The sequence below is a fragment of the Budorcas taxicolor genome, chromosome 1 (genome assembly GCF_023091745.1).
Source record: "Budorcas taxicolor isolate Tak-1 chromosome 1, Takin1.1, whole genome shotgun sequence".
Lineage (NCBI taxonomy): Eukaryota > Metazoa > Chordata > Mammalia > Artiodactyla > Bovidae > Budorcas > Budorcas taxicolor.
The window spans coordinates 135,459,573-135,484,806 of NC_068910.1; the positions used below are offsets into that span (position 1 = coordinate 135,459,573).

The 25,234-nt window shown below is 36.0% G+C and overlaps 1 protein-coding gene across 1 annotated transcript in view; it reads right to left on the reverse strand.

Annotated features, from left to right (window-relative positions):
- Nucleotides 1–25,234, reverse strand: part of UBXN7 (UBX domain protein 7) — a 49,241-nt gene that overhangs the window by 6,966 nt on the left and 17,041 nt on the right. Inside the window, exons 2-8 of the mRNA XM_052644196.1 lie at nt 22,728–22,875; nt 19,312–19,379; nt 9,237–9,302; nt 7,607–7,719; nt 2,278–2,424; nt 854–944; nt 81–208 (exon numbers count right to left, since the gene is read on the reverse strand). Of these exons, the coding sequence (XP_052500156.1) occupies nt 81–208; nt 854–944; nt 2,278–2,424; nt 7,607–7,719; nt 9,237–9,302; nt 19,312–19,379; nt 22,728–22,875 (761 nt within the window). The remainder of the gene's footprint in view (nt 1–80; nt 209–853; nt 945–2,277; nt 2,425–7,606; nt 7,720–9,236; nt 9,303–19,311; nt 19,380–22,727; nt 22,876–25,234) is intronic.

Genomic DNA, 25,234 nt, shown 5'->3' on the forward strand with positions numbered 1-25,234 from the left:
CTTAACCTCAAACATTTTACACAAGGCACTTCTATACAATTATATTTAATTGCCCATCACCACTTCTCAGTCATACTTACTGAACGGGCACATTTTTTGGGGGGACTGCTAGAAAGTCCATCCAATTGCCCATGTTCACCCAGAAATCCCGTTACTTGGTCCAAGAAAGAAGATACATCTAACTGGTGCCACTCTACAAGCTTCTGACCTAAAGATTAAAAACCAGGATATAGAAATATAATAAAACCAACATCCTTTCTGAATTCTCACTAAGTATTTCTTTCAGCATACCACAATTAAAGTTTACTGGGAACATATCCCCACCCATCACCACTTAAGTTAGTGTCTTCATAACCTAGAAGATACATTAATTATAACGAACCTAAGAGATTCCCAGCCTTCATGATAGAACAACTACGTTATCTGCTGGTATCATTTATTGCTATTTAGGAAGAAGAGATTCAGACAAAGCAATACATATACAAAACTCAATCAATTAATAATGAAACTAGCTCTACCCTCTGCTTCTCTGGTGGGATTACAATGAGTATCTGAACAGTCTTAAATAAATGACCTAAGGGGATCCTTAAAAATGATAAGATAAACTGTTATTCTTTGAAAGAACAGAACTGCAAATTTAAAATACTACCATCTCCCAAAGTTGTTTCCTAACAAACTCCCTAAATACACACATCAATAGATTTTTAAGTAATTCAGAGGCACATGAACAAGAACCTTTCATATACATTACTACAGACAATCTTGAAACTGGACCCAAGATAAAATTGAAGATTATTTAGGTAATTGAAACATACACGATAGGTTAAAGGCCGTAAGCTGAAATACACCTTACCTGTCCGTGGATCCAAGATGGAAACATAGGGGAAATCCCCTAGCTTATAAAACTGTATGTATCTCTGACCTTCCTCACTGTCGTGATAGACCTGTTAAGTCATTATACATATTAAAAAAAAAAATCAGCCTCTTAAAAAAGTACCTTGTTATATACCAACAGCTATTAATTCTCCAAAAACACCTTTGGTATATTAGGCTCTCATTGCCTACAGAGAAAATGAAGGTCACCTAATCTGAACTCTTCACTTCCTGCCTTCAGAGTCACTTCTGACCCTTACAGAAATACAGCAATCCATCCTTCCTCCTTGACCCAGTTCTTCCTTTTCAAGTCACCTGTCCATCTATGTCACTTCTGACTCTCAACTACATATATCTTAATAAATCACAATATGTTAAGATTATCAACTCAAGTGCCCAGCATACCTCTAGGCAAACAGATGCTCAATCAATAGTTGTTGAATAAAAGGTTACTGTTCAGAAAAAAACTTACTGAATTCAGGGGCCTGTAAAGAATGAACTGGCAAATTACTAACACTAACAGCATATCTTAGAGTGGGGAAAAAATTAATTCAGAAGTATTTATTTTTTATAAAAATTTTTTTTGTTGCATTGCACAGCATGCAGGATCTTAGTTCCCTGACCAGAGATTGAACCCGTGCTGGAACAAGATCACCTACTGTTAGCATGGTAATTTATATAAAAAGAAACCAGAGCCAGAAAGACTAAGTGACAAATTTAAGGACATACAGTTAAAGATTACCAAACTCAAGCTAAAATCAACATATTAAACAAAAGTTTCTCAATTCCTTCAAATCTTCTACATCTGCACTATCAATTATAGTAGCCCCCAGAACATGTGCTACTGAAGCATTTGAAATGTGACTAATCCTAACTGCTATACTGTAAATGTAAAATACATACTAGATCCTGAAAACTTAACACCCAAAAAAACAAAACCCACAACCCAAATGCCTCAATCAATATTTTAACATTAGTTTTATATCACAGATAATGGTTTTTAAAATATATTAAAATCAATCACCTGTTTCTTTTGACTTTTAAAAATGTGGCTACAATAAAATTTTAATCGTATTACATTTCTGTTAAACAGTACAGCTATACACTCATATCAAGATGGTTAAAAAATGATGTTAAAATTCTTCTGAAGTATGTGTACTATATGGTTATATGGCTTGGTTCTTTTTTTTTTTTTGGCTTGCTTCCGTTTTTTCCTCCTTCCCTTCACTGATGCTCTAATTTTCTTTTGTCTTTACTATCTTAGCCATTATGGGTGGCTTTATGTTTTCATATGTAATAATTTAATTCAGCTGTTTTTTTTTAGCTTATAACCTACTTCCTCCTCCTGGACACCACATACTACCAAAGTAAAATGCTATAAAATGTTTGATTAACTCTCCCCACCTGCCAGAAAATGAAATGTTCCCGGATAATATTCTTCACAGCTTCGTTGCTCCATACATCACGGTTGAGGCACTGGCATGCAAAGTCTTGTACATTTTGAATGTTTATCATCAGCCACTTATTTTGCATCTGGCCACACTCTTTGGCCTGTAAGAATAAAGTTACATAACAATTACTAGAAAGTTTCTACTTGGTAACAGGTGTGTTTCAGAATTCAGAAGTTATCTTCTTTCCAAGTAAATACTAAGTTTTTTTGCTCAAGTATGACACCTAGAGTTTTCTGTGTATAAACATTAATTACATTTTTGCTTATATATACATGTATAATTATACAGTCCATTTGCAAGCATTTTTCAAATTTAAATGAATTGTTTTCCTTTTACCCATTGTTATTTATTAGAGTGGCTGGATTTTATTGCACTGGTAAACATGTAAACCTCTTCACCTGAAAAAGATTCCATAAACAAGGGCACAATTCTATTGTGCTTTCTCTACTAATCCCTATCCAAAAATATACCTCTTCTTTTTAATAACTGTAACCAGTATGTGTGTATTAGTTTGTTATTTTTTTCAACATCACTTTACACACATTTCCAAATATCATATTCATCTCAATTATTAGGCACATGGCATTTTATAGATTCACTCTATGAATCTTTCACTAGAAGCTGCTGAGGATTTTTTCTCTCAGGGTTGTTTTCCTAGGTGTGTATTTAAAAACTGAAACTACAGATGAAAGGATGTTTCAGAATGATCTCCAAAAGACTCTCCAATTTACAGCACAAGTATCAGTTATGAGTGTGTACTTTTTTTTCCCCTTACATTGCCTTATCACAACAATGATCTAAGAAATATTACTGAACTGGAAAAGGATGGCAGAAAAGCAAATGAGCAAAAGCTACCTCAAACCCTCTTATAGAAACAATGAAATGGAAGTCATAGCTTTTAAATGATTTTGTCAGAGAAACAATATATTTTTTCCCCAAATCAGTGTGACATGGGAAATTCTTAAGAATCAGCTAAAACTCAGATTAATAATAACTGAAGAACACGTATCATTTTGGAGGTATGGGAAAACGTAAGACTATCTTCTGTTTAATAAGCAGGTTTACACAATCTTAAAAAATTGTTATTCTACTTTTCTATACACATCTTCCAGAGAAAATAATTTTATAATATTCATTACTGATTCCAAAGGTGAAAATCCAAGTTCTAAAAGGAAGTAGCTTTATAATGAGCCAGAAAGCTACAATTAACCGGTCAAAAGCTTATTTCTAAGTATACAAAATCTAATAACTCCTTGCTTCTAGGAAGTAATAGTATTCCACTTAATCCCTTGCCTATAGCAAGCATGTGGATTTAAAAAATGGGTGATAAGTGAGTAATTATACTGCTTTAACTGAAGAAAAGTATTTGAGAAGAAAGAAAAAACATTCTAGAGGGACAGACTAAATAATACACATCCCTATAAGGTAAATTTACTAAGTCTGCCTTAACTTCAACACTGACCAAAAAAACCCAAAAAAACAAACAAAAAAAACCCCACGTAACACTGAAAAATTTTAAAAAGGCAGAGTTCAAAAACAATAAGAGCTATCTGCTACTGTTTTTAAAAATTCATCTATTCACAGTCATGCTTTCATTCATTCAGATTCATTCATTCAACAGACATTTGAATATCTACCATATTTCAGGTACAGCTATAGATGCTGGAGTTATAGCAGTTAACAAACCAAAAAATCCCTTCCTGCACAAAGCTTACAATGGGAGAAGCCTTATATAAGCAAAAGCAACTGAAAGATGTTAAGAAATTACTTTTAATGCAAATCAAAAATCAAAACTACAACGAGGTGTCACCTCACACCAGTCAGGATGGCCATCAATAAATCAATCTACAAAAAACAAATGCTGGAGAGGCTGTAAGGGAACCCTCCTACACTGTTGGAAAAGTACGTAAAGAGGATATAGAGGAAAAATTAATCTATTTCAATAAATATATATGCATAAAGTTGAAAATGAAATATACTAAAATATGCACTATGCTTTCTTATGGAAATGGAAACTATTATTTTTCCTTGTTGCTTTTTTTTGGCTGTGCCTCACGGCATATGGAATCTTAGTTCCCCAAGCAGGGATCAAACCCACACCTACACTGGCAGTGCAGTCTTAACCACTGGACCACCAGGGAAGTCCCTCCTTGTTGGTTTTTAATTTTTGTCTAGTTTTTGCTTAATTTGAATAAAAAGATAAGCTATGTATAAAGTTTATCTAGAAAAACTTTATCTTATGTATTTTGTTACTGAGTCAGTTCTTTACATTTTAATTAAAATATTTTAATTTGCATTTATAGCAAGTACTTTGGAAATTAAAGTACTTTTAGAAGAACCAACTGGATGTCCAACTGAATGGCAATTTTACAAATAAACATGCATTTGTTATGAAAACAAGAAAGACTTTATGGAAATTGTTCTGATTCTTTCTCTACAATATACTCTAGATTATACCACTAGATAATTTATGGAGGGCAATTGTGTGACAGATACCCTTCTATGCACCATGGACACAGAACAGTAAATAAAACAAAATCCCTGTATTCATGCTAATGGGGAAAGAAGAAACTTACATGCTAAGAGGGAAAGAGGAAAACATAAGAAATATTTCCTTCCCCAGGTCAGATAACTCACCCTAAGTGCCTTGTTCACTCAGCTCCAGCTACATGAATTTCCTTGGCTATACCAAAAATATGCCTGAACTCTTTCCAACACTAGTATCTTTACACTTAACTGTTTTTCTACTCTTCCCTAAGATCCTTCTATGGTTTACATTCTCTCACTTTGTCCCCAAACAAGAGTCCTCTCTCTCCTTCCCTTACTCTATTTTATACTTTCTCCCAGCAACTACTGTAACTTGAAATTTTTGTGTGTCAAACATACATAAAACATATATATACTAAATATGTTATATAGATATTGTTTTTGGTTTTTGTTTAGTCTGTTTCTCCCTACAGATTATAAACTTTTTTATGTCAAAGGACTTTGTATAATTTGTTCACCACTACCTTCCTATGGCAGAAGCTGCTTACAGATAACAAATACCCATGTTTCCCTTCACCTTAGTAACAGAATTTCCAACTTTCAGCTAAGCATCTTAATTTCCTAGTATCCTTTGCAACTAGGTGTAGCCACATTGCTAAGTTCTGATCGATGGAATGTGAGAAGTGATGTGTGTGACTTCTAAGTTGTTCCTTTAAATGGAAAAGGTGTACCCTTCTCAGTCACTTCCCTCCTTCATACTAACTGAAAAGCAAAGATGGTGGTTAGCCACCTTGCATCATGCAGACAAGGGCAAGCAAGGCCTAAGGAACAGCAGAAGAGGACAGGAAAAGCTGCATCCCTAGTAACTTCATAGAGTAGAACCATCCTAAAAGCATGGACCTCTATCTTGTTTAAGCTATTGTTTCATTCCTGGTCTCTCTCACATGGAGTTAAATCTTTATTCCAATAAATATAATAGCCATCCCCTAGAACAAGGCCTTACAATAGGCGGCCTTGTTAAATATTGAATGAACTTCACAGGCATGAGGCAGAACCCTTGCACATGGTCTACCTCTAGTTACACTAAGAAACAACAAAGTCTAGTTTCTAAACTTGTAAAACTGTAGCTCAGATCTACATCTAATCCAAATCTATGGGTCCTGCCTGAGCAACCAAAGAAAGTGAAAGTCACTTGGTCGCGTCCGAATCTTTGCAACCTCATTATTCCTTTAATTTTTAACATTCATCTCTCTTAAGTTTCAGCAACTTAATTTTGCATATTGCTTCTCTATTTTTATAAAACTAATGGATATATCATTAATCATAATGAAATGCCTACTTTTTCTGGGAATATTTATATCATTTAAAGAGTTGTAAATGATAAAGTTGAGTATTATCAGTGAAAAAATACAGTTGAAAACATAGGTCACAAAATACAAAGAATAAAAGGTGATACAACAAATTGAATCAAACTCCAGATGACAATATTGAAAGATTCACATCTTCCCTTAATGAACAAGCAGCAGACTAACTGCTTTTTATGAGGCCAAAGTGTCCATATTAAGTCAAGTTCAGAGTTACTTCACTAAGCCCCTGAGCAACACAGAAGCTAATGAAAATAGAAAGCACATCAAAACAAACTCAGATCATTTTTCTTTCTTACATATTATCTTATTCTCCGTCAATGGTTATTAGAAAGGATAGGCAGTTGCCATGTTAAAGATCATGAGCGAAAGATGAAGAAAACTGGAGACATCTAACCTGACATTTTTGAGCTGATAACCTGACATCAGACTCCCTGAACTTTATTTACACAACAAAAAGAAACACATCTGGTCAAACCTCCATTATTTGGATTTTGTTACATGCAGCCAAACACCTTCAGGTTTTATAATTCAGAAAATTAAAGAATGCAGAAAGCAGTAGCTTATAATAAATTTCTTAACCTAAATATTTCACTTAGGCTAGTGTAAGTGTTACGTTAAAGGGCAAAATGTTTTTAAAAACACAATCATAATTCACTTCCAAATATGTAGCTACTAATGTCATTTTTGTAGTTAAGTGTTTGCCCTACTTTATCCTAACAGACTTACCTGAAATTTAAGTGATACACAGCTATAGAAATGCTCTTCTGATTCAACAGAGCATTAACATGCCAGTCAACACACAAAATCAAGCTGTTTGAACACCAACAGAAGAATATTTAAAATCCCAACTAAACTCATTCATTTAACAAATATCATGTTCCTATTAAACGCTAGAGACTGGATCAAAAGGATTACCATAATAAAAAGAAACATGGTTCCCCTGCCCTCATTGAGCTTATAATTTATCAGACAATCAAATAAACCTGCTCCAGAAGGTTTTCCTTTGGTTTCAGCTAAATTAAAACCAAGAACTGAAGGAGAACATATTTTGCAACTAGAGATACTCTTTTCAAACACACCTGGATCCTTATAAAAATATGAGTAAAAGGTAACTATAAACAATTCACAAATGGCCAAAACACACAGAGACTATTCCCAGTAGTAGTCAAAGACATATAAACTTTAAAAAATTTTAAAAAAAAAATTTTAAAAAAATGGCAGATTCTAAAATGATGCCACACAATAAAGTGATTTTATTAGGTAATATCATATACTGGTGGTAGAAACGTAAATCAATGTAACTTTCTAGATATCTCATTAAGACATTAATTTCTCTATATGTTGAAAACTTTTTTTTGCTCTTAGAAAAATGCCACTAAAAATTGCAAAAGGATTCAGAGGTTGGGTTTAGAATCTCCAACAACTTACTGTTTCAAAACTGCCTTTATGCATCAAATCAATGGGTGGCCGGAACAGATCTGCAAGGGTAGTTAGTTTCTTATCTATTGCTCCTCCATTTCTTAATTCCTGTTCTTGCCGAACTGCAACACAGGAGGATAAGAAAGTTTCAATTAGCCATAAAAGTCATGAAATCTCCCAATTAAGAAAATGTATCAATTGTAAGAACTAATGAACAATGTGCTTGATCTCAAATGCAAAGATCTAAGGCTGACTCTGAAAAATAATACAAAGTGAGTTGGAGGGAAAAATCTTAAGACTTGGTGCTCTCTATCCAAAGGTAGGGATAAAGGCAAAAATTATCTAACAGTCACTATTCAAAATATTTCCTTCACATACTCAAACTGAACTTAAGCATACAAGAAAACTTTCATCTCCATTTATCTAATTCTGAAAGTCACCTTAATTTATCTAGCTACATTCCAGCTGTTTCTAGCAACATTCCCAATCTTGAAAAATTCTGCCAGTGAGAGACAATGACTACCACTGTCATCTGCTCCTGGGAGCGCACAGGATTCCCTGGATGCCTTATGTCAGTCTGGATTCCACTCTCTCAAGTTATAAGACCTATATGAGCTTCAATGAACTCATTATAAATTATTACAAAATCAAATATGGTGCAAAAGTTCCTCACATATTCTCTAAACATATCTGTGCTTTTCTTTAGGGTTCCATTACTAAATCAGTACTAAATCCACTAAAAGTAGATGGTCAAGATTCTCGTTCTGATTTATTCCACAGAAAGACAAAAACCTATTTTAAAACAGCTGTAGCCAAAATGTTAATAGTGGCTGCGTGGGGTATTATGGCTTTTTCTTCTATTTTTCAATCCCTATAATAATCATTTTCATTGTAGTCGTTCCTTTAACTGACATATATCAGGTTCCTGAGGAAAATCAGTTTTTATTTTATTATAGTCAGCATTTAAGTGCTCATTCAGAAATGGGTTAAGTTTGTAAATTATTAGATTTCTAATATTATATCCACCTCTCTTATTCTTCTATAATCAAGTAGGTTAGAATTTAGAATAATTCAGCTCAAGGGGGTGGAGAAGGACATGGTAACCCACTCCAGTACTCCTGCCTGGAAAATCCCATGGACGGAGAGGCCTGGTAGGCTACATACAATCCATGGGGTTGTGAAGAGTCAGACATGACTGAGCGACTTCACTCTCACTTTTCACTTGCACACACTGAAGAGGAAATGGCAACCCACTCCAGTATTCTTGTCTGGAGAATCCCAGGGACAGAAGAGCCTGGTGGGCTGCCGTCTGTGGAGTTGCACAGAGTTGGACACAACTGAAGCAACTTAGCAGCAGCAGCAGCAGCAAGGGGGAGTTAATAACAATCACAGACTGAATTCATAATTTACTTTTTTAAATAAGATGAATCCTCAAAGTTATTAGGCCTAATATTAATCATTTTTTTCAAGAAAACAATTATATAAAACAAACCAGGATCTTGACTTGAAGGGGAGTGTATGGGTGCTTTTCCACCTTGGTTTTATCTGCGGGAGACGGGGAGGGAGAGAAAGACAAGAATGGAGGTGGAGAGAAGGAGGAAGCGAAAAGGAGATGATAAACTGATCCATAGATACCTACTAGTTTCAGTTTGAAAATCCCGGAAACCATCAAATATTGAACGTGCAGGCCGTCGTCTTTTAGGAGCTTTAGGAGAAAAAAACAGAATTGACACAAAAGCTTAAACATTAATTTTTTAACAATTCTAAAATATCTTTATCTATAAGAATTTCTTATTTTAAGACACTCAGATTGATAATAGTGTCCTCTTCCAAAAAATAAAATATTTTTAAAACCTTCAAGTCATTCATATATACTTAACATAACCATCTTCAGACCAACATTTTGTTATATAAAAAAGAAAATTAAGGTCCAGTCAAGACTTGGCCAAACTTATGTAAAAAGACAGGAAGAAAGATTGTGAGCATGATTCAACATGGAGATGAATCTTACACATGCTCCAAATGCCAAATTCAGGTTATTTTAAGGGATCTGCTTACCCTTTAGTACAATACTTGAGTAAATTTTAAACCATAATATTTAAGAACTACTTCTTAGTAAGTGGCACACATGTAGAATTATAAACACCAAAAAACAATTTTAATTTTAGAGTGTAAATTTTTCCTATAATTACAGAGAAATAAATAGAACCAATATCTTCTGATACTATTGAATAGGGTCTACTACCCAATTCTTAAGTATTGTACAGATAAAGTTTCAAAAGCAATCATCAAAATGTTATCTTCCTGTATGTTCTTAAACATAAAAAATTTACCAGGTCTTAAATGGGAAAAGAATCTGAAAAAGGATAGATACATGTATATTATGTGTAACTGAATCACTTTATTGTACACCTAAAACTAACACACAACTGTAAATCAACTATAATATAAAAATTTTTTTTAATTACCAGGTCTTTATATACATTAAATAAGGACATTTAATGATTCTTTCAATATGGGTGACAGTTATTAAGTTGGCTTATGGCAAGCCCAGCAAGCATGTAACTAGAACAATACTCTGTAAGAAATGATGATTAGATAGTAAGATCAGATAGAAACTATTAAAGTCCCCCAATCCCATGTTCAAAGCATCCTTCGCAACAGCCTGCATTTTCCATTATATAGGGTAATTTTTTAAGAACTACTGAGTAAAAAGCAAAACAGAGAAATAACAAAAAAATGCAGAACCACATGCTAAAAAATTACTTATTTGTTTAAAGCATTATCTGTCAGTATATCATTTGGAAGATTCCCCTGGAGAAGGGCAAGGCAACCCACTCCAGTACTTTTTTAATTTAAATTTATTTTAACTGGAGGCTAATTACTTTACAATATTGTATTGGTTTTGCCATACATCAACATGAATCCACCACGGGTGTACATGTGTTCCCCATCCTGAACCCCCCTCCCTCCTCCCTCCCCATACCATCCCTCTGGGTCATCCCAGTGCACCAGCCCCAAGCATCCTGTATCCTGCATCAAACCTGCACTGGTGATTTGTTTCATATATGATATTAGATGTTTCAATGCCATTCTCCCAAATCATCCCACCCTCTCCCTCTCCCACAGGGCCCAAAAGACTGTTCTATATATCTGTGTCTCTTTTGCTGTCTCGCATACAGGGTTACCGTTACCATCTTTCTAAATTCCATATATATGTGTTAGTATACTGTATTGGTGTTTTTCTTTCTGGATTACTTCACTCTGTATAATCGGCTCCATTTTCATCCACCTCATTAGAACTGATTCAAATGTATTCTTTTTAATGGCTGAGTAATACTGCATTGTGTATATGTACCACAGCTTTCTTATCCATTCATCTGCCAATGGACATCTAGGCTGCTTCCATGTCCTGGCTATTATAAACAGTGCTGCGATGAACATTGGGGTACACGTGTTTCTTTTAATTCTGGTTTCCTCGGTGTGTATGTCCAGGAGTGGGATTGCTGGGTCATAAGGCAGTTCTATTTCCAGATTTTTAAGGAATCTCCACACTGTTCTCTATAGTGGCTGTACTAGTTTGCATTCCCACCAACAGTGTAGGAGGGTTCCCTTCTCTCCCCACCTTCTTGTAGACTTTTGGACTGCAGCCATTCTGACTGGTGTGAAATGGTACCTCATTGTGGTTTTCATTTGCATTTCTCTGATAATAAGTGATGTTGAGCATCTTTTCATGTGTTTGTTAGCCATCTGTATGTCTTCTTTGGAGAAATGTCTATTTAGTTCTTTGGCCCATTTTTTGATTGGGTCGTTTATTTTTCTGGAATTGAGCTGCATAAGTTGCTTGTATATTTTTGAGATTAGTTGTTTGTCAGTTGCTTCATTTGCTATTATTTTCTCCTATTCTGAAGGCTGTCTTTTCGCCTTGCTTATAGTTTCCTTTGTTGTGCAGAAGCTTTTTAATTTTAATTAGGTCCCATCTGTTTATTTTTGCTTTTATTTCCAATATTCTGGGAGGTGGGTCATAGAAGATCCTGCTGTGATTTATGTTGGAGAGTGTTCTGCCTATGTTCTCCTCTAACAGTTTTATAGTTTCTGGTCTTTTGTTTAGATCTTTAATCCATTTTGCCACTCTAGTATTCTTACCTGGAGAATCCCATGGACAGAGGAGCCTGGTGGGCTATAGTCCATGGGGTCCCAAAGAGTAGGACACAACTGAAGTGATTTAGCACATATCATTTATGCACATATGCATATCAGTATTTACACTAAAGAATCACAATATTATCTCTAGGAAAAGGAATTTGGTAAAAATGAGAGGCTACTATATTTTAACTTTGCTTTGACTTTCAAATTTAACCTGAATTTTACATATAAATTGTTTTATTTTATTGAATAAATTATACAAATTTATTTTAAATTTTATTAAACTTATAAAATTTAAATATTGCATTATTTCTCTCTCCCTCCCTTTATATAGAAGAAGCAAGAAATATTCTTTTCAATCTTGGAACTATTTTTATTTGAGAGTTCCTATCTTAAATATGTTTCTAGCAGTAATAATTTCTCAATGATTTCTTAAAACTCATTATCAAGTACTATTTACCCATAACAATTAAGAAAGTTTTAACCAACTGTTAACCATAATAAGAATTATCTTCGGGTAAGACATAGAACAGCTGCTTAAGAAAGCATATTATTATTAGAGAGGTAGTACATAATATATAAAAGGTAGTTTTTTTCTATTTTTAAATTACCAATGGCAGGCCAATCAACATTCTACGTTCTTTACACATATACATATTCACTCCCCCAACCCTGCCTCCAATTTAGCCCTTCTCAACCTCCTAGAGATTCATCGTAGGTACTTACTGCTAGCTTTTCAACTACCCTCGTATTTCTTGGACTCATGACCTATTCCCATTTGTTTCCCCCTTATTTATCCTAAGTCTAAGCAAGAACCTCTCCTCAGGCCACTACACCTCGAGCTTCAGGACCATTATTACTCCTGCCTGCCTCTTCATACATGGTTTCCAGACTCTTCCAAACCATATGCTAAAAGTAAACATCAGTCCTCTTTGTTCTTACTCTACTACCCACAAAGTAAGAGTACTGGTCACTGAGGTCAAAGAAACTAAGCTGCAAAGAGCTAAAAGAGATTCATTTGGAGCTTCACAGTCAGAATAGGGGAGAAACAGAGAAAAAAAAAATTTATGAGAAGAGTAGCAGTGTTGCACATTTTCACAAATCTCTGTTAATAACTGGTATGAGAAGACGCCTGAATTTTTAGATCTGCTTCTGCATTCAATCTGCTGCTACTCTTTTAATTCAAGTATATGAAGAAAAATATTTAACTTCACACAGGCATGTAAATTGTAAAAGAGAAGAGTATTTTAACAGTTTTAAGATAATTGTGAACATTTTCCTTGGCTACTACACCAAACTCAATCAGAGGTAATTTCTTAAAGGTTGGTAAGTAAGTAAATAAGTAAGTAAAGTCACTCAGTCGTGTCCGACTCTTTGTGACCCTGTGGACTGCATCCCACCAGGCTCCTCAGTCCATGGGATTTTCCAGGCAAGAATACTGGAGTGGGTTGCCATTTCCAAAGGTTGGTAGCAACATGGAATCTGAAATATTATCAATGAACTTTTCATACTCTGCTCCATTTAAATCTACTGGTCTATGTGGTAGGCAGGCTCTGTGACAGCACCTAATTATCCCTATCTCATGACCTGTGCGTGAACATCTTGAGCATGGGCAGGATCAAGCAGAATGAGGCAGAGGTGACAGGATGTCACTTCCAATAATTAGGTTACAAAAATGGTGGCTTCCATCCTGAGCTGTTCTCTCTGGCTCTCTCATTTGCTCTGTGGTAAGGAACTGATGATGTCTCCAGTCAACCATCAGCCACATAGGTGAATTTAGACTCTTCCTCTAGTCATGCTTTGGGATGCCTGTAGCCCTGCATGACACCTTGATTATACGCTTGAGAGACCATAAAAGAGGGACCCGACTAAGCCACACCTGGATTCCTAACACATAGAAATGGTGATATAACAAACGTTTGTTGTTTCAGGATGTTAAATTTTGAAACAATTTGTTAAACAGCAGCAGATATCTAATATATATTGCATATACAAATACATATTGATCAGAACAGGTATTTCACCCATGTACAATTTTGTAACAGTGTGCTTTGGTGGCTTGAAAATATTTGTTCACTGAGTTATGCAAAACATTCCAAATTTGACCTTTTCATCATAAAATATTTAAAAAAATAACTATCTGTTAATGTCACCACTAATCTCATCAGAAGATTATTATTAGATGTGAAAAGAAGGGAAGTGAAAAGCAAAGGAGAAAAGGAAAGATATACACATCTGAATGCAGAGTTCCAAAGAATAGCAAGGAGAGATAAGCCTTCCTCAATGATCAATGAAAAGAAACAGAGGAAAACAATAGAATAGGAAAAGACTAGCGATCTCTTCAAGAAAATTAGAGATGCCAAGGGAACATTTCATGCAAAGATGGGCTCAAAAAAGGACAGAAATGGTATGGACCTAACAGAAGCATAAGATATTAAGAAGAGGTGGCAAGAATACACTGAAGAACTGTACAAAAAAGATCTTCATGACCCAAATAATCACAATGGTGTGATCACTCATTTAGAGCCAGGCATTCTGGAATGTAAAGTCAAGTGGGCCTTAGGAAGCATCACTACAAACAAAGTTAGTGGAGGTGATGGAATTCCAGTTGAGCAGAAAGGCAATGCCAAAGAATGCTCAAACTACCACACAATTGCACTCACCTCACACGTTAGTAAAGTAATCCTTAAAATTCTCCAAGCTAGGCTTCAGCAATATGTGAACCGTGAACTTCCAAATGTTCAAGCTGGTTTTAGAAAAGGCAGAGGAACCAGAGATCAAATTGCCAACATCTGCTGGATCATCGAAAAAGCAAGAGAGTTCCAGGAAAACATCTATTTCTGCTTTATTGACTATGCCAAAGCCTTTGACTGTGTGGATCACAATAAACTGTGGAAAATTCTGAAAGAGATGGGAATACCAGACCACCTGACCTGCCTCTTGAGAAACCTGTATGCAGGTCAGGAAGCAACAGTTAGAACTGGACATGGAACAACAGACTGGTTCCAAATAAGAAAATGAGTACGTCAAGGCTGTATATTGTCACCCTACTTATTTAACTTATATGCAGAGTACATCATGAGAAACGCTGGGCTGGAGGAAGCACAAGCTGGAATCAAGATTGCTGGGAGAAATATCAATAACCTCAGACATGCAGATGCCACCACCCTTATGGCAGAAAGTGAAGAAGAACTAAAGAGCCTCCTGATGAAAGTGAAAGAGGAGAGTGAAAAAGTTGGCTTAAAGCTCAACATTCAGAAAATGAAGATCATGGCATCCGGTCCCATCACTTCATGGGAAATAGATGTGGAAACAGTGGCTGACTTTATTTTGGGGGGGCTCCAAAATCACTGCAGATGGTGACTGCAGCCATGAAATTAAAAGGCGCTTACTCCTTGGAAGAAAAATTATGACCAACATATTAAAAAGCAGAGACATTACTTTGCCAACTAAGGTCCATCTAGTCAAGGCTATGGTTTTTCCAGCAGTCATGTATGGATGTGAGAGTTGGACTATAAAGAAAGCTGACTGCTGAAGAATTGATGCTTTTGAACTGTGGTGTTGGAGAAGACTCTTGAGAGTCCCTTGGACTGCAAGGAGATCCAAGTAGTCCATTCTGAAGATCAGCCCTGGTGTTCTTTGGAAGGACTGATGCTAAAGCTAAAACTCCAGTACTTTGGCCATCTCATGTGGAGAGTTGACTCATTGGAAAAGACCCTGCTGCTGGTAAAGATTGAGGACAGGAGGAGAAGGGGACGACAAAGGAAAAGATGGTTGGATGGCCTCACCAACTCAATGGACATGGGTTTGGGTGGACTCCGGGAGTTGGTGATGGACAGGGAGACCTGGTGTGCTGCAGTTCATGGGGTCGCAAAGAGTCAGACACAACTGAGTCACTGAACTGAACTGAATCTCATTAGAAAGCCTTTAAATACTAGGAAGCTAACAAGATCACAATCATGGACATTAACTTTCTAAAATTCTAAGTTCTGCATGAAAGCTGTTTTTTCCTTAAATGACTGGCAACAATTAATGTCAGTTGTTTGCCTTGAAGCAGTTAACAGGCTTTGTTCACATTCAAGAAAATGTCTGCCAAATGCCTAACTCTAAATAACTACAGTTTGTCAGTAATCTTTCAAGAAAAATAGTGTTCCATAAAAAAAAGCAGCTAGTTTAGGTTTCAACTCAAACACGTACAAGTGTTTTTCCTTAAAGTAACCAGAGCACTTCAGTATATGAAGTGCTTTATGTACACTTCCTATTTCATCAAAAAGAATAGTTTAAAAATGTGGGTCGAGATCAAATGAAATTAATTTTTATTGCTTTGCCAAGAACATTAATAAGTAAAATTGGCTTTTTAAAAAAACGGCAAGTGTGTATCAGTGAAGAACTCAACAAGTAGCAGCAGTTTGGTTCTACTGTCCTGATTTAATTAAGATGGCAGTAGTTTGACCAATCATTGCTTCTCATTTATCAGCCCAAATGTCAACATTTATCAGCCCAAATGTCAACACTGTGAAAAAGGCAAATAACCAGTTAGTATTATTATGAAAATGGTTCTGTTCTTACAGACCCAGTGAAAGGGTAGCAGGGACTCTCAGACCACACTTTGAGAAACACACTTTAAATCGATACTACTCCTAGTAAGAAAACAGTTCTCCAAAAACCTTTTCAAAGTTATAAGAAGGTCTACTAATGAAAGTTAAGACTGACTTCCTAACTGTATAAAGTCATTCTTACCCCCCACTCTCATCAAACCAGAGGTAAAAGAAAGTGATGTTTCAAATAGAAACTCTTTTGCTTCAAACAGTAAAACAGCACAGAACCCATTTACTGTAGTCTTCCCCACCCAAAGATCCTGCCTTATTCCTTGCAATAAAGGAAAGAGAAGGCTTCCAAGGGCATTATTCCTGAGCTCCATTACATTTATATGTAAAAAAAAAAAAGCAGAAAGCACATATTATTCTTCAATGCTGCTAAGTCACTTCAGTCGTGTCCGACCCTGTGCGACCCCATAGATGGCAGCCCACGCGGCTCTCCTGTCCCTGGGATTCTCCAGGCAAGAATAGTGGAGTGGGTTGCCATTTCCTTCTCCAATATGTGAAAGTGAAGTCGTGTCCGACTCCCAACAATCCCGTGGACTGCAGCCTACCAGGCTGCTCCATCCATGAGACTTTCCTGGCATTCAGACCTTATAGTGCTCTTTCTCCCATCTTTATTTCTGAATCTTCCTCTCATCTTTATTTCTGATGCTGGAGAGTACATTCTTTATTTCTTTCTACAGTAAACTCCAAAGCTACCAGGTTAAAGACCAATCTTAAAACTCTCAACTATCTGGATTTTTCAAATCAAAAGACATGGTTTATATAATTTTCTTCATCTTTTTCTTACAACTTATTTCTTCTTTTAGCCTGCCTACCGACTTCTTATAGACCTATTTTTTGGCATCACTATTCTCAATATACACAATATAAATCATAACTTCTTCTGGGTTTGGGTTTCTTTTTAAGTTTTTTTGGCCACACTACATGGCAGGCAAAATTTTAGTTTCTCAACCAGTGATGGTACCTTTGCCTCTAACAGTGGGAAGTGCAGAATCTTAACCACTAGACTGGTAGGGAAGTTCCTTATCTTCTGTAGTTTTAATATACCTCTTAATGCCTAAAATATCTGGCTCACAAAAGGTAAGTCTTGTTAAAATAAAATTATAGGCAACGTTGAGCATCTTTTCACGTGTTTGCTGGCCATCTGTATGTCTTCTTTGGAGAAATGTCTGTTTAGGTTTTTCGCCCATTTTTGATTGTGTTATTTGTTTTTCTGGTACTGAACTGCATGAGCTGTAGTGTATTTTGGAGAATAATACTTTGTCAGTTATCTTGTTTGCAATTATTTTCTCTCATTCTAAGGGTTGTCTTTTAATCTTGTTTGTTCCCTTCACTGTGCAAAAGCTTTTAAGTTTGATCAAATCCCATTTGTATATTTCCATTTTGCTTTTGTTTTTATTTCCATTACTCCAGGAGGTGGCTCAAAGAGGATCTTGCTATGATGTACGTCAAAGACTCTACTGCTGGTGTTTTCCTTTAAGAGCTTTATAGTAATGCAAGTCAAAACTATAATGAGGTATCACCTCACACTGGTCAGAATGGTCATCATTAAAAAAATCTACAAACAATAAATGCTAGAGAAGATGTGAAGAAAAGGGCACCCTCATGCACTACTGGCGGGAATGTAGATTGATACAGCCACTATGGAGAACAGTAGATTCCTTAAAAAAACTAGGAATAGAACTACCATGTGACCCAGCAATCCTATTACTGAATATACACCCTGAGAAAACCATAACTGAAAGAAACACATGCACCCCAATATTCAGAGTGAAGTAAGTCAGAAAGAGAAAGACAGATATTGTATATTAACGCATGCATATGGAATCTAGATGTTACTGATGAACCTATTTGCAGGGCAGCAATGGAGACACAGACATACAGAACAGACTTGTAGGCACAGTAGAAGAGGGCAGGACGAACTGAGAGTAGCATGGAAGCATACACACCACCATTCGTAAAATAGACAGCCAGTGGGAATTTGCTATGTGACACAGGGAGCTCAACCCAGTGCTCTGTAACTACCTAGAAGGATGGGATGGGGTGGGAGATAGAGAGGTTCAAGAGAAAGGAGACATATGTACACCTGTAGCTGATTCATGATGTATGGCAGAAACCAGTACAATATTGTAAAGCAATTATCGCCCCCACCCAAATTTTTAAATAACAAAATCTGCCTTCCAATGCAGGGGACAAAGGTTCTGTCCTTAGTCGGGGAACTAAGATCCCACATGCCTCGGGGCAACTAAGACCTGATGCAGCCAAATAAATAAATATTTTTAATAAAATACAATAATAATTTTTGTATTATAAAAAAACTATAATTTTTCTTTAATCAATGTTCTATTTCCTACCATCTTCTCTATGCACCCCAGACTGATACCATAATTTTTTGCATGGATTAAAGATTATTTTCTCCTTTTTTCAATACAGGAATAGCACTTCTAGAAATTAAATAAGAGTTCCCTGGTAGTTCAGTGGCTAAGACTTTCTGCTCCCAATGCAAGGGACCTGGGTTCAATCCCTGGTCAGGGAACTAGATTCCACATGCGTCAACTAAGAGCTGGTATAGCCAAATAAATAAATACATTAAAATAAAACATGAGTGAAGATACAGTGTATCAAGACAATAAGGACATGGCAGTCAAATGGGTATTCAAAAAAAAACCAATCAGAGTCTTTTATCTAATGATAGATTTGTTTCCATTATAAGGCAGCAATTCCTTTTGCTTATTTTCCTCCTTTTGGCCTTCTGAAAAAGCTATCAACTTTTTAATCTGATTCACTCCTCAGAAAGAACCAACTGTGCAACTTGCCTCAGTGGAGTACGGAATTACAAGGTAAGAACTGATTGTACTTGAAATAATAATCTCTGAGCAAGCCTTCACATCTTTTGATAGCTTCATTAAAATCCTGAAGACAATAATAAAGGCAAATAAAGCTAGGAAAAAAAGGTAAACTTACCACCAAACAAAGGTTCTGGTTCCACCAGTATTTCTTGCTTTTGAGGAATTGGGGCACGAACTTCCTCTCTATTAAGAAAAAAGAAATAAGTGGGAAAATATCCAAATGAAAACTTTTCTGCTACCTATTCTCACTGTAATTATTATGAATACATTCAAATTAACAAGTAAAATGAACAACAGACTCAGTGACTTTAAGGAACCACATTAAATTATGACAAGTGCTTGTTGGGTGATTTCCAAATAGAGATCAACTGGGACAAGGTACCTGGCATAGACAGAGCAAACGGGCTTAAGAAAGAGAACAAACATAAAAATAAAAAATACTGTGCCTTTCCTCTTAAGTTCCCTACCCTAAATTCTTTTTTTTTTTCCTACCCTAAATTCTTAAGGAAAAAGATAGGAAATTTATACACACACAAAAAAGGTTCAGGAATAAATTAATGGAAAAATATGAGCTTAATAAAAGCAATATTACATCACTACTACATTAAATAGAGAATTAAAACAGATATATTAATGAAAGTTTAAACAGGCAGTTACTTTTACGCTAGTTTTGACGAGAACTAAAGTGAGTAGTTGCTGTTTTGTTGTTTAGTCACTAAGTCATGTCCAACTCTTTTGTGACCCCAAGGACTGTAGCCTGTCAGGTTCCTCCATCCATGGGATTTCCCGGCAAGAATACTGGAGTGGGTTGTCACTTTCTTTTCCAGGGGATCTTCCTGACCCAGGGATCAAACTGCATGCCCTGCATTAGCAGGCGGTTCTTTACCACTGAGTCACCAGGGAAGTCCAACCTAGGCAGCACTCTTGATTATTCATTAAAGAGACACTAATAACAGGAAAAAACACTCATCTTTAAAAGCCTATAAATTCTTCAGAGTTTACCTCCAGAGGGTTTACTAATAATCCATCTCTTCTAGTGAACAGTACTCATTTAGATATACTGTAAAAATAGTACATATCTCTTTATATATCATTTGGTTATTTTAGCTTTAACTCAAATGCAAAACTCTGCTGATTAATGTTCATAGCATGTAGTAAGTTCCAAATTTAATATATTCCTCTTAAATGTTAATTTAACTTAGGCCAATGTTTTTCATTCAGGTGTTTCTGATAGTAATAACTGAGCTTAAGGCTCTGTTTTTGACACCTAAAAGTTGAAACATCAAAACATGCTTTATTTAATGAAGTATCAATACTCATTTGTCAACAAAAACATACTGTAAATAAAGAAGAACTAGTCAGACCAAGAAATCTACAATAAGCCAAATGAGTGAAGCATAAATGATAATTCAGTATTACTTTAAAAACTCTTTCCTACTGGATTTCAGTCACTGCTCACAAACAGAACTGCAATACTCTGAAGAAATAGACGCTCTATTAAATCTCTTTCACCAAAGAACGGGCCATTATCTTAAGAAAAAGATATCTTAACAGACAACTTTTACCTGAATAGATCTTTCCATTATTGGTATACTTCATTTTACATTTTATGTGAATGTGTATGCATGTACAGAATTATCTCAATCTAAGGCTTCCTGGTAGCTCAGCTGGTAAAGAATCTGCCTGCAATGCAGGAGACCCCGGTTTGATTCCTGGGTTGGGAAGATCCCCTGGAGAAGGGATAGGCTACCCACTCCAGTACTCTTGGGTGTCCCTGGTGGCTAGGCTGGTAAAGAATCCGCTTGCAATGCAGGACACCTGGGTTTGATCCCTGGGTTGAAAGATACCTGGAGAAGGAAACGGCTACCCACTCCAGTATTCTGACCTGGGGAATTCCATGGACTGCATACTACATGGGGTCGCAAAGAGTTGGACACACGTGAGTGACTTTCACACAGAAGGCAATTTAATTACTCTAGAAACAAGTCTTAAATCTGATGAAATACATCAATTAGGGCCATGGCTTAATTAGCAGTCCTTATACAGAAAGACATATTTTAGGTCATTATTCCAAGACTGCTGGCTACCTAATGAAATGGAAGAATGGAACAGAAGGTGAACTGTATAGAAAGAAAACCTGTTTACAAAGTAGGCTATGGTGTTACTCAGTTGTGCCCAACTCTTTGAGACCCCATGGACCACACCAGGCTCATCTGTTCAGGGGATTCTCCAGGCAAGAGTACTGGAGTGGACTGCTATTCCCTTCTCCAGGGGATCTTTCCCACCCAGGGATCAAACCTGGGTCTCCTGCACTGCAGGCAGATTCTTTACCATTTGAGCCACTGACACTGGCTTAGGAAGTAGGTGCCACTATCAAATGCTAATCAATTAGTAATACAAATAATCTAAGCCAAATTATAACGTAATTCAGTAGGAAAAGACATCCATTAATCAAAAGTATTTTTAAGTACAACTAAGAAAACATGTTTTAAACAGTGAAGACTGGTATGTCCTCCCAAGTCAGCTATGAATACCTGTTATAAACTAAATCATATTTTCATATTGATCTCCATTGAAGATTTGAGTTATGTTGGTGGAGATTGGATTAATGAACTTGAAATACAAAGCCAATACAGACAGGAAAAAACTTTATAAGATACAAATAAAAATCTTTAAAGTTCACACTTTGTGGGGAAACAGTATACTACTCTAGAATCTGGAACTAGATTAAAAAAAATAAGCAATCATGTCCTGGAATGTTTCTGTGGCTTACTTTCTGTTTCTAACTTAGTAAATATAAAATCTGCACCTTTGGCCTATTCTATCATTTGTAAACATTAAAGAGTTATAACGGGCTATCTGTATTAAAAATCTTATTTAAGTATCTTTGAAATTTTGATTCAAAAATCAATGTTTTTCATTTGAGGATCATTCACCTCTAATATTTTCCAAAGACTACTGGAATTTTGCCTAACAGATACTCATTTTAAACTCTCGTTGGTATCAAATGTAAAGGGTGGAAAACATCAATGTACTTATCATTTGATAAGTACATTACTATTCTCCATGTATTACACTTCTATATGCTGAAGGTGCTTCTAAACATCAGATACCTATAGTTATTTAAAGTATAAAGGATTAGAATTTTTTTCAAAAAATTTTCATGACAATTCAAAACTTTCCTGGGACAATGTAGGAAAATCTAAAAATGGGAAATCTGACTTTTATTGGGCTCTACTTGCATATCTGCTACTTAATTGCTGCATAGCTTGGGGAAATGGCTACACTTCAGCTTCCTCTGTAAAACATGGATAATAATACCCACCTATAGGATTCTTCTGAGGATTAAATAATAGACTTGACAGTGCTCTAGAGAATTTAAAGCACGTAAATATAAAAATTGTCACCTGATATGTTCAGATGCTTTCAACTTTTTATTTGTTCAAAATAGAGAATTAACCTAATTGACAAAAACGTAACTGCTCAATGTTGGCAGCAGGTAGCTCCTAATAATAAATATTAAATTCATACTCTGTGTGTGGTCTGACAGTGGAGACACTTGCTGAACTGGTACTGGGCTCTTCAGCGATTCCTCCACCATCCAAAAACATAGTGACTGCCATCTCCAGATTGTTGTTGCAGGCTTCAAGCATATGTTTCCCTACACTTTCACTTGCACCTGAAATAGTATAAAAACAAGAAAAAAGTTAAACAAAGACATTTTCTTACATTCAGTTCACATTAGAAGACAGAATGCCCAAGGAAATTAATAGTACTTTTCCCTCTTTAGAATTTTTAATTAATTTATTTTTAAATTGAAGGATAATTGCTTTATAGAATTTTGTTTTCTGTCAAACCTCAACATGAATCAGCCATAGGTATATCTATGTCCCCGCCCTCTTGAACTTCCCTCCCATCTCCCTTCCCATCCCACCCCTCTAGGCTGACACAGAGCCCCTGTTTGAGTTCCCTGAGACATACAGCAAATTCTCATTGGCTACCTATTTTACATGTGGTAATGTAAGTTTCCATGTTACTCTCCCCATAAATCTTACCCTCCCCTCCCCTTTCCCATGTCCTTAAGTCTACTCTCTGTTTCTCCACTGCTGTCCTGCAAATAAATTCTTTGGTACCATCTTTCTAGATTTCATATACATGCATTAGTATATGATATTCATCTTTCTCTTTTTGACTTACTTCACTCTGTATAACAGGCTCTAGGTTCATCTACCCCATTAGAACTAACTCAAGTTCCTTTTTATGGCTGAGTAATATTCCATTGTGTGTATGTACCACAACTTCTGTATCCATTTATCTGTCAATGGACATCTAGGTTGCTCCCATGTTCTAGCTACTATAAACTGTGCTGCAATGAACACTGATGTGTCTTTTTCAATTTTGGTTTCCTCAGGATATATGCCTAGGAGTGGGACTGCTGGGTCATATGGTGGTTCTAGTCCTAGTTTTTTAAAGGAATCTCCATACCATCTTCCATAGTGGCTGTATCAATTTACATTCCCACCAACAGTGCCAGAGGGTTCCCTTTTCTCCACAGCCTTTCCAGCATGTACTGTTTGTAGACCTTTCGATGATGGCCATTCTGACTGGAAGAATGACTATTATGGCAGAAAGTGAAGAAGAACTAAAGAGCCTCTTGATGAAAGTGAAAGAGGAGAGCGAAAAAGTTGGCTTAAACTCAACATTCAGAAAACAAGATCATGGCATCCTGTCCGATCACTTCATGGCAAATAGATGGCAAATGGAAACAGTGAGAGACTGTTTAGTTTCTTGGGCTCCAAAATCACTGCAGATGGTGACTGCAGCCATGAAATTAAGATGCTTGCTCCTTGGAAGAAAAGCTATGACCAACCTAGACAGCATATTCAAAAGCAGAGACATTACTTTGCCAACAAAGGGCCGTCTAGACAAAGCTATGGTTTTTCCAGTAGTCATGTATAGATATAAGTTGGACCATAAAGAGAGCTGAGCGCCAAAGAATTGATGCTTTTGACCTGTGGTGTTGGAGAAGACTCTCAAGAGTCCCTTGGACTGCAAGGAGATCCAACCAGTTCTTCCTAAAGGAAATCAGTCCTGAAATACTCATTGGAAGGACTGATGTTGAAGCTGAAACTCCAATATTTTGGCCCTCTGATGCAAAAAACTGACTCATTCGAAAAGACTCTGATGCTGAGAAAGACTGAAGGCAGGAGGAGAAGGGGACAACAGAGGATGAGATGGTAGGATGGCATCACTGACTCAATGGACATTGAGTTTGAGCAAGCTCTAGGAGTTGGTGATGGACAGGGAAGCCTGGCATGCTGCAGTCCATGGGGTCGCAAAGAACTGGACACAACTAAGTGACTAATTCTGACCGGTGTGAGGTGATATCTCACTGTAGTTTTGATTTGCACTTTTCTAATAATGAGTGATATTGAGCATCTTTTCGTGTGTTTGTTATTCTGAGAGTTGTCTTTTCATCTTGCCTATAGTTTCCTTTGTTGTGCAAAAGCTTTTAAGTTTAATCAGGTTCCACTTGTTTAGTTTTGTTATTTCCATTATTCTAGGAGATGGGTCATAGAGGATCTTGCTTTTTTTAAAATAATTATTTAATTCTACACTGTTGCCTGATTAGTGTGAAATTTCATAATAAAACAAAAACTAAATAAAGCATTTATTTGCTATTTCTTTAAATAAACCAACTACATATTCAATATTTGTAATAAACTGAAAAATAAAGTGAAACATTATATCCTAGAAAGTTAGAACTACTTCATTAGAATGCAGTTCAGTTAGCAATTTCTATTTCTATCAGAACGGAAGCATTTTTGTAATAATGGGAGAGAAGCTACATTTTTTGTCAAAGATATAATTAAATCAAAATCTGCTACGAAATGTCAATCTTCATCATTTAAAGCTGGTCCTATTACATAGTTACTCATTTATTTGTACAGTAAAGCAAACATAATCTGTTTGACACAATGTAAACTGGTAAAGCCCTTTAAGAAATCAGTTTTTGAAAAATATTTATTTATTTGGCT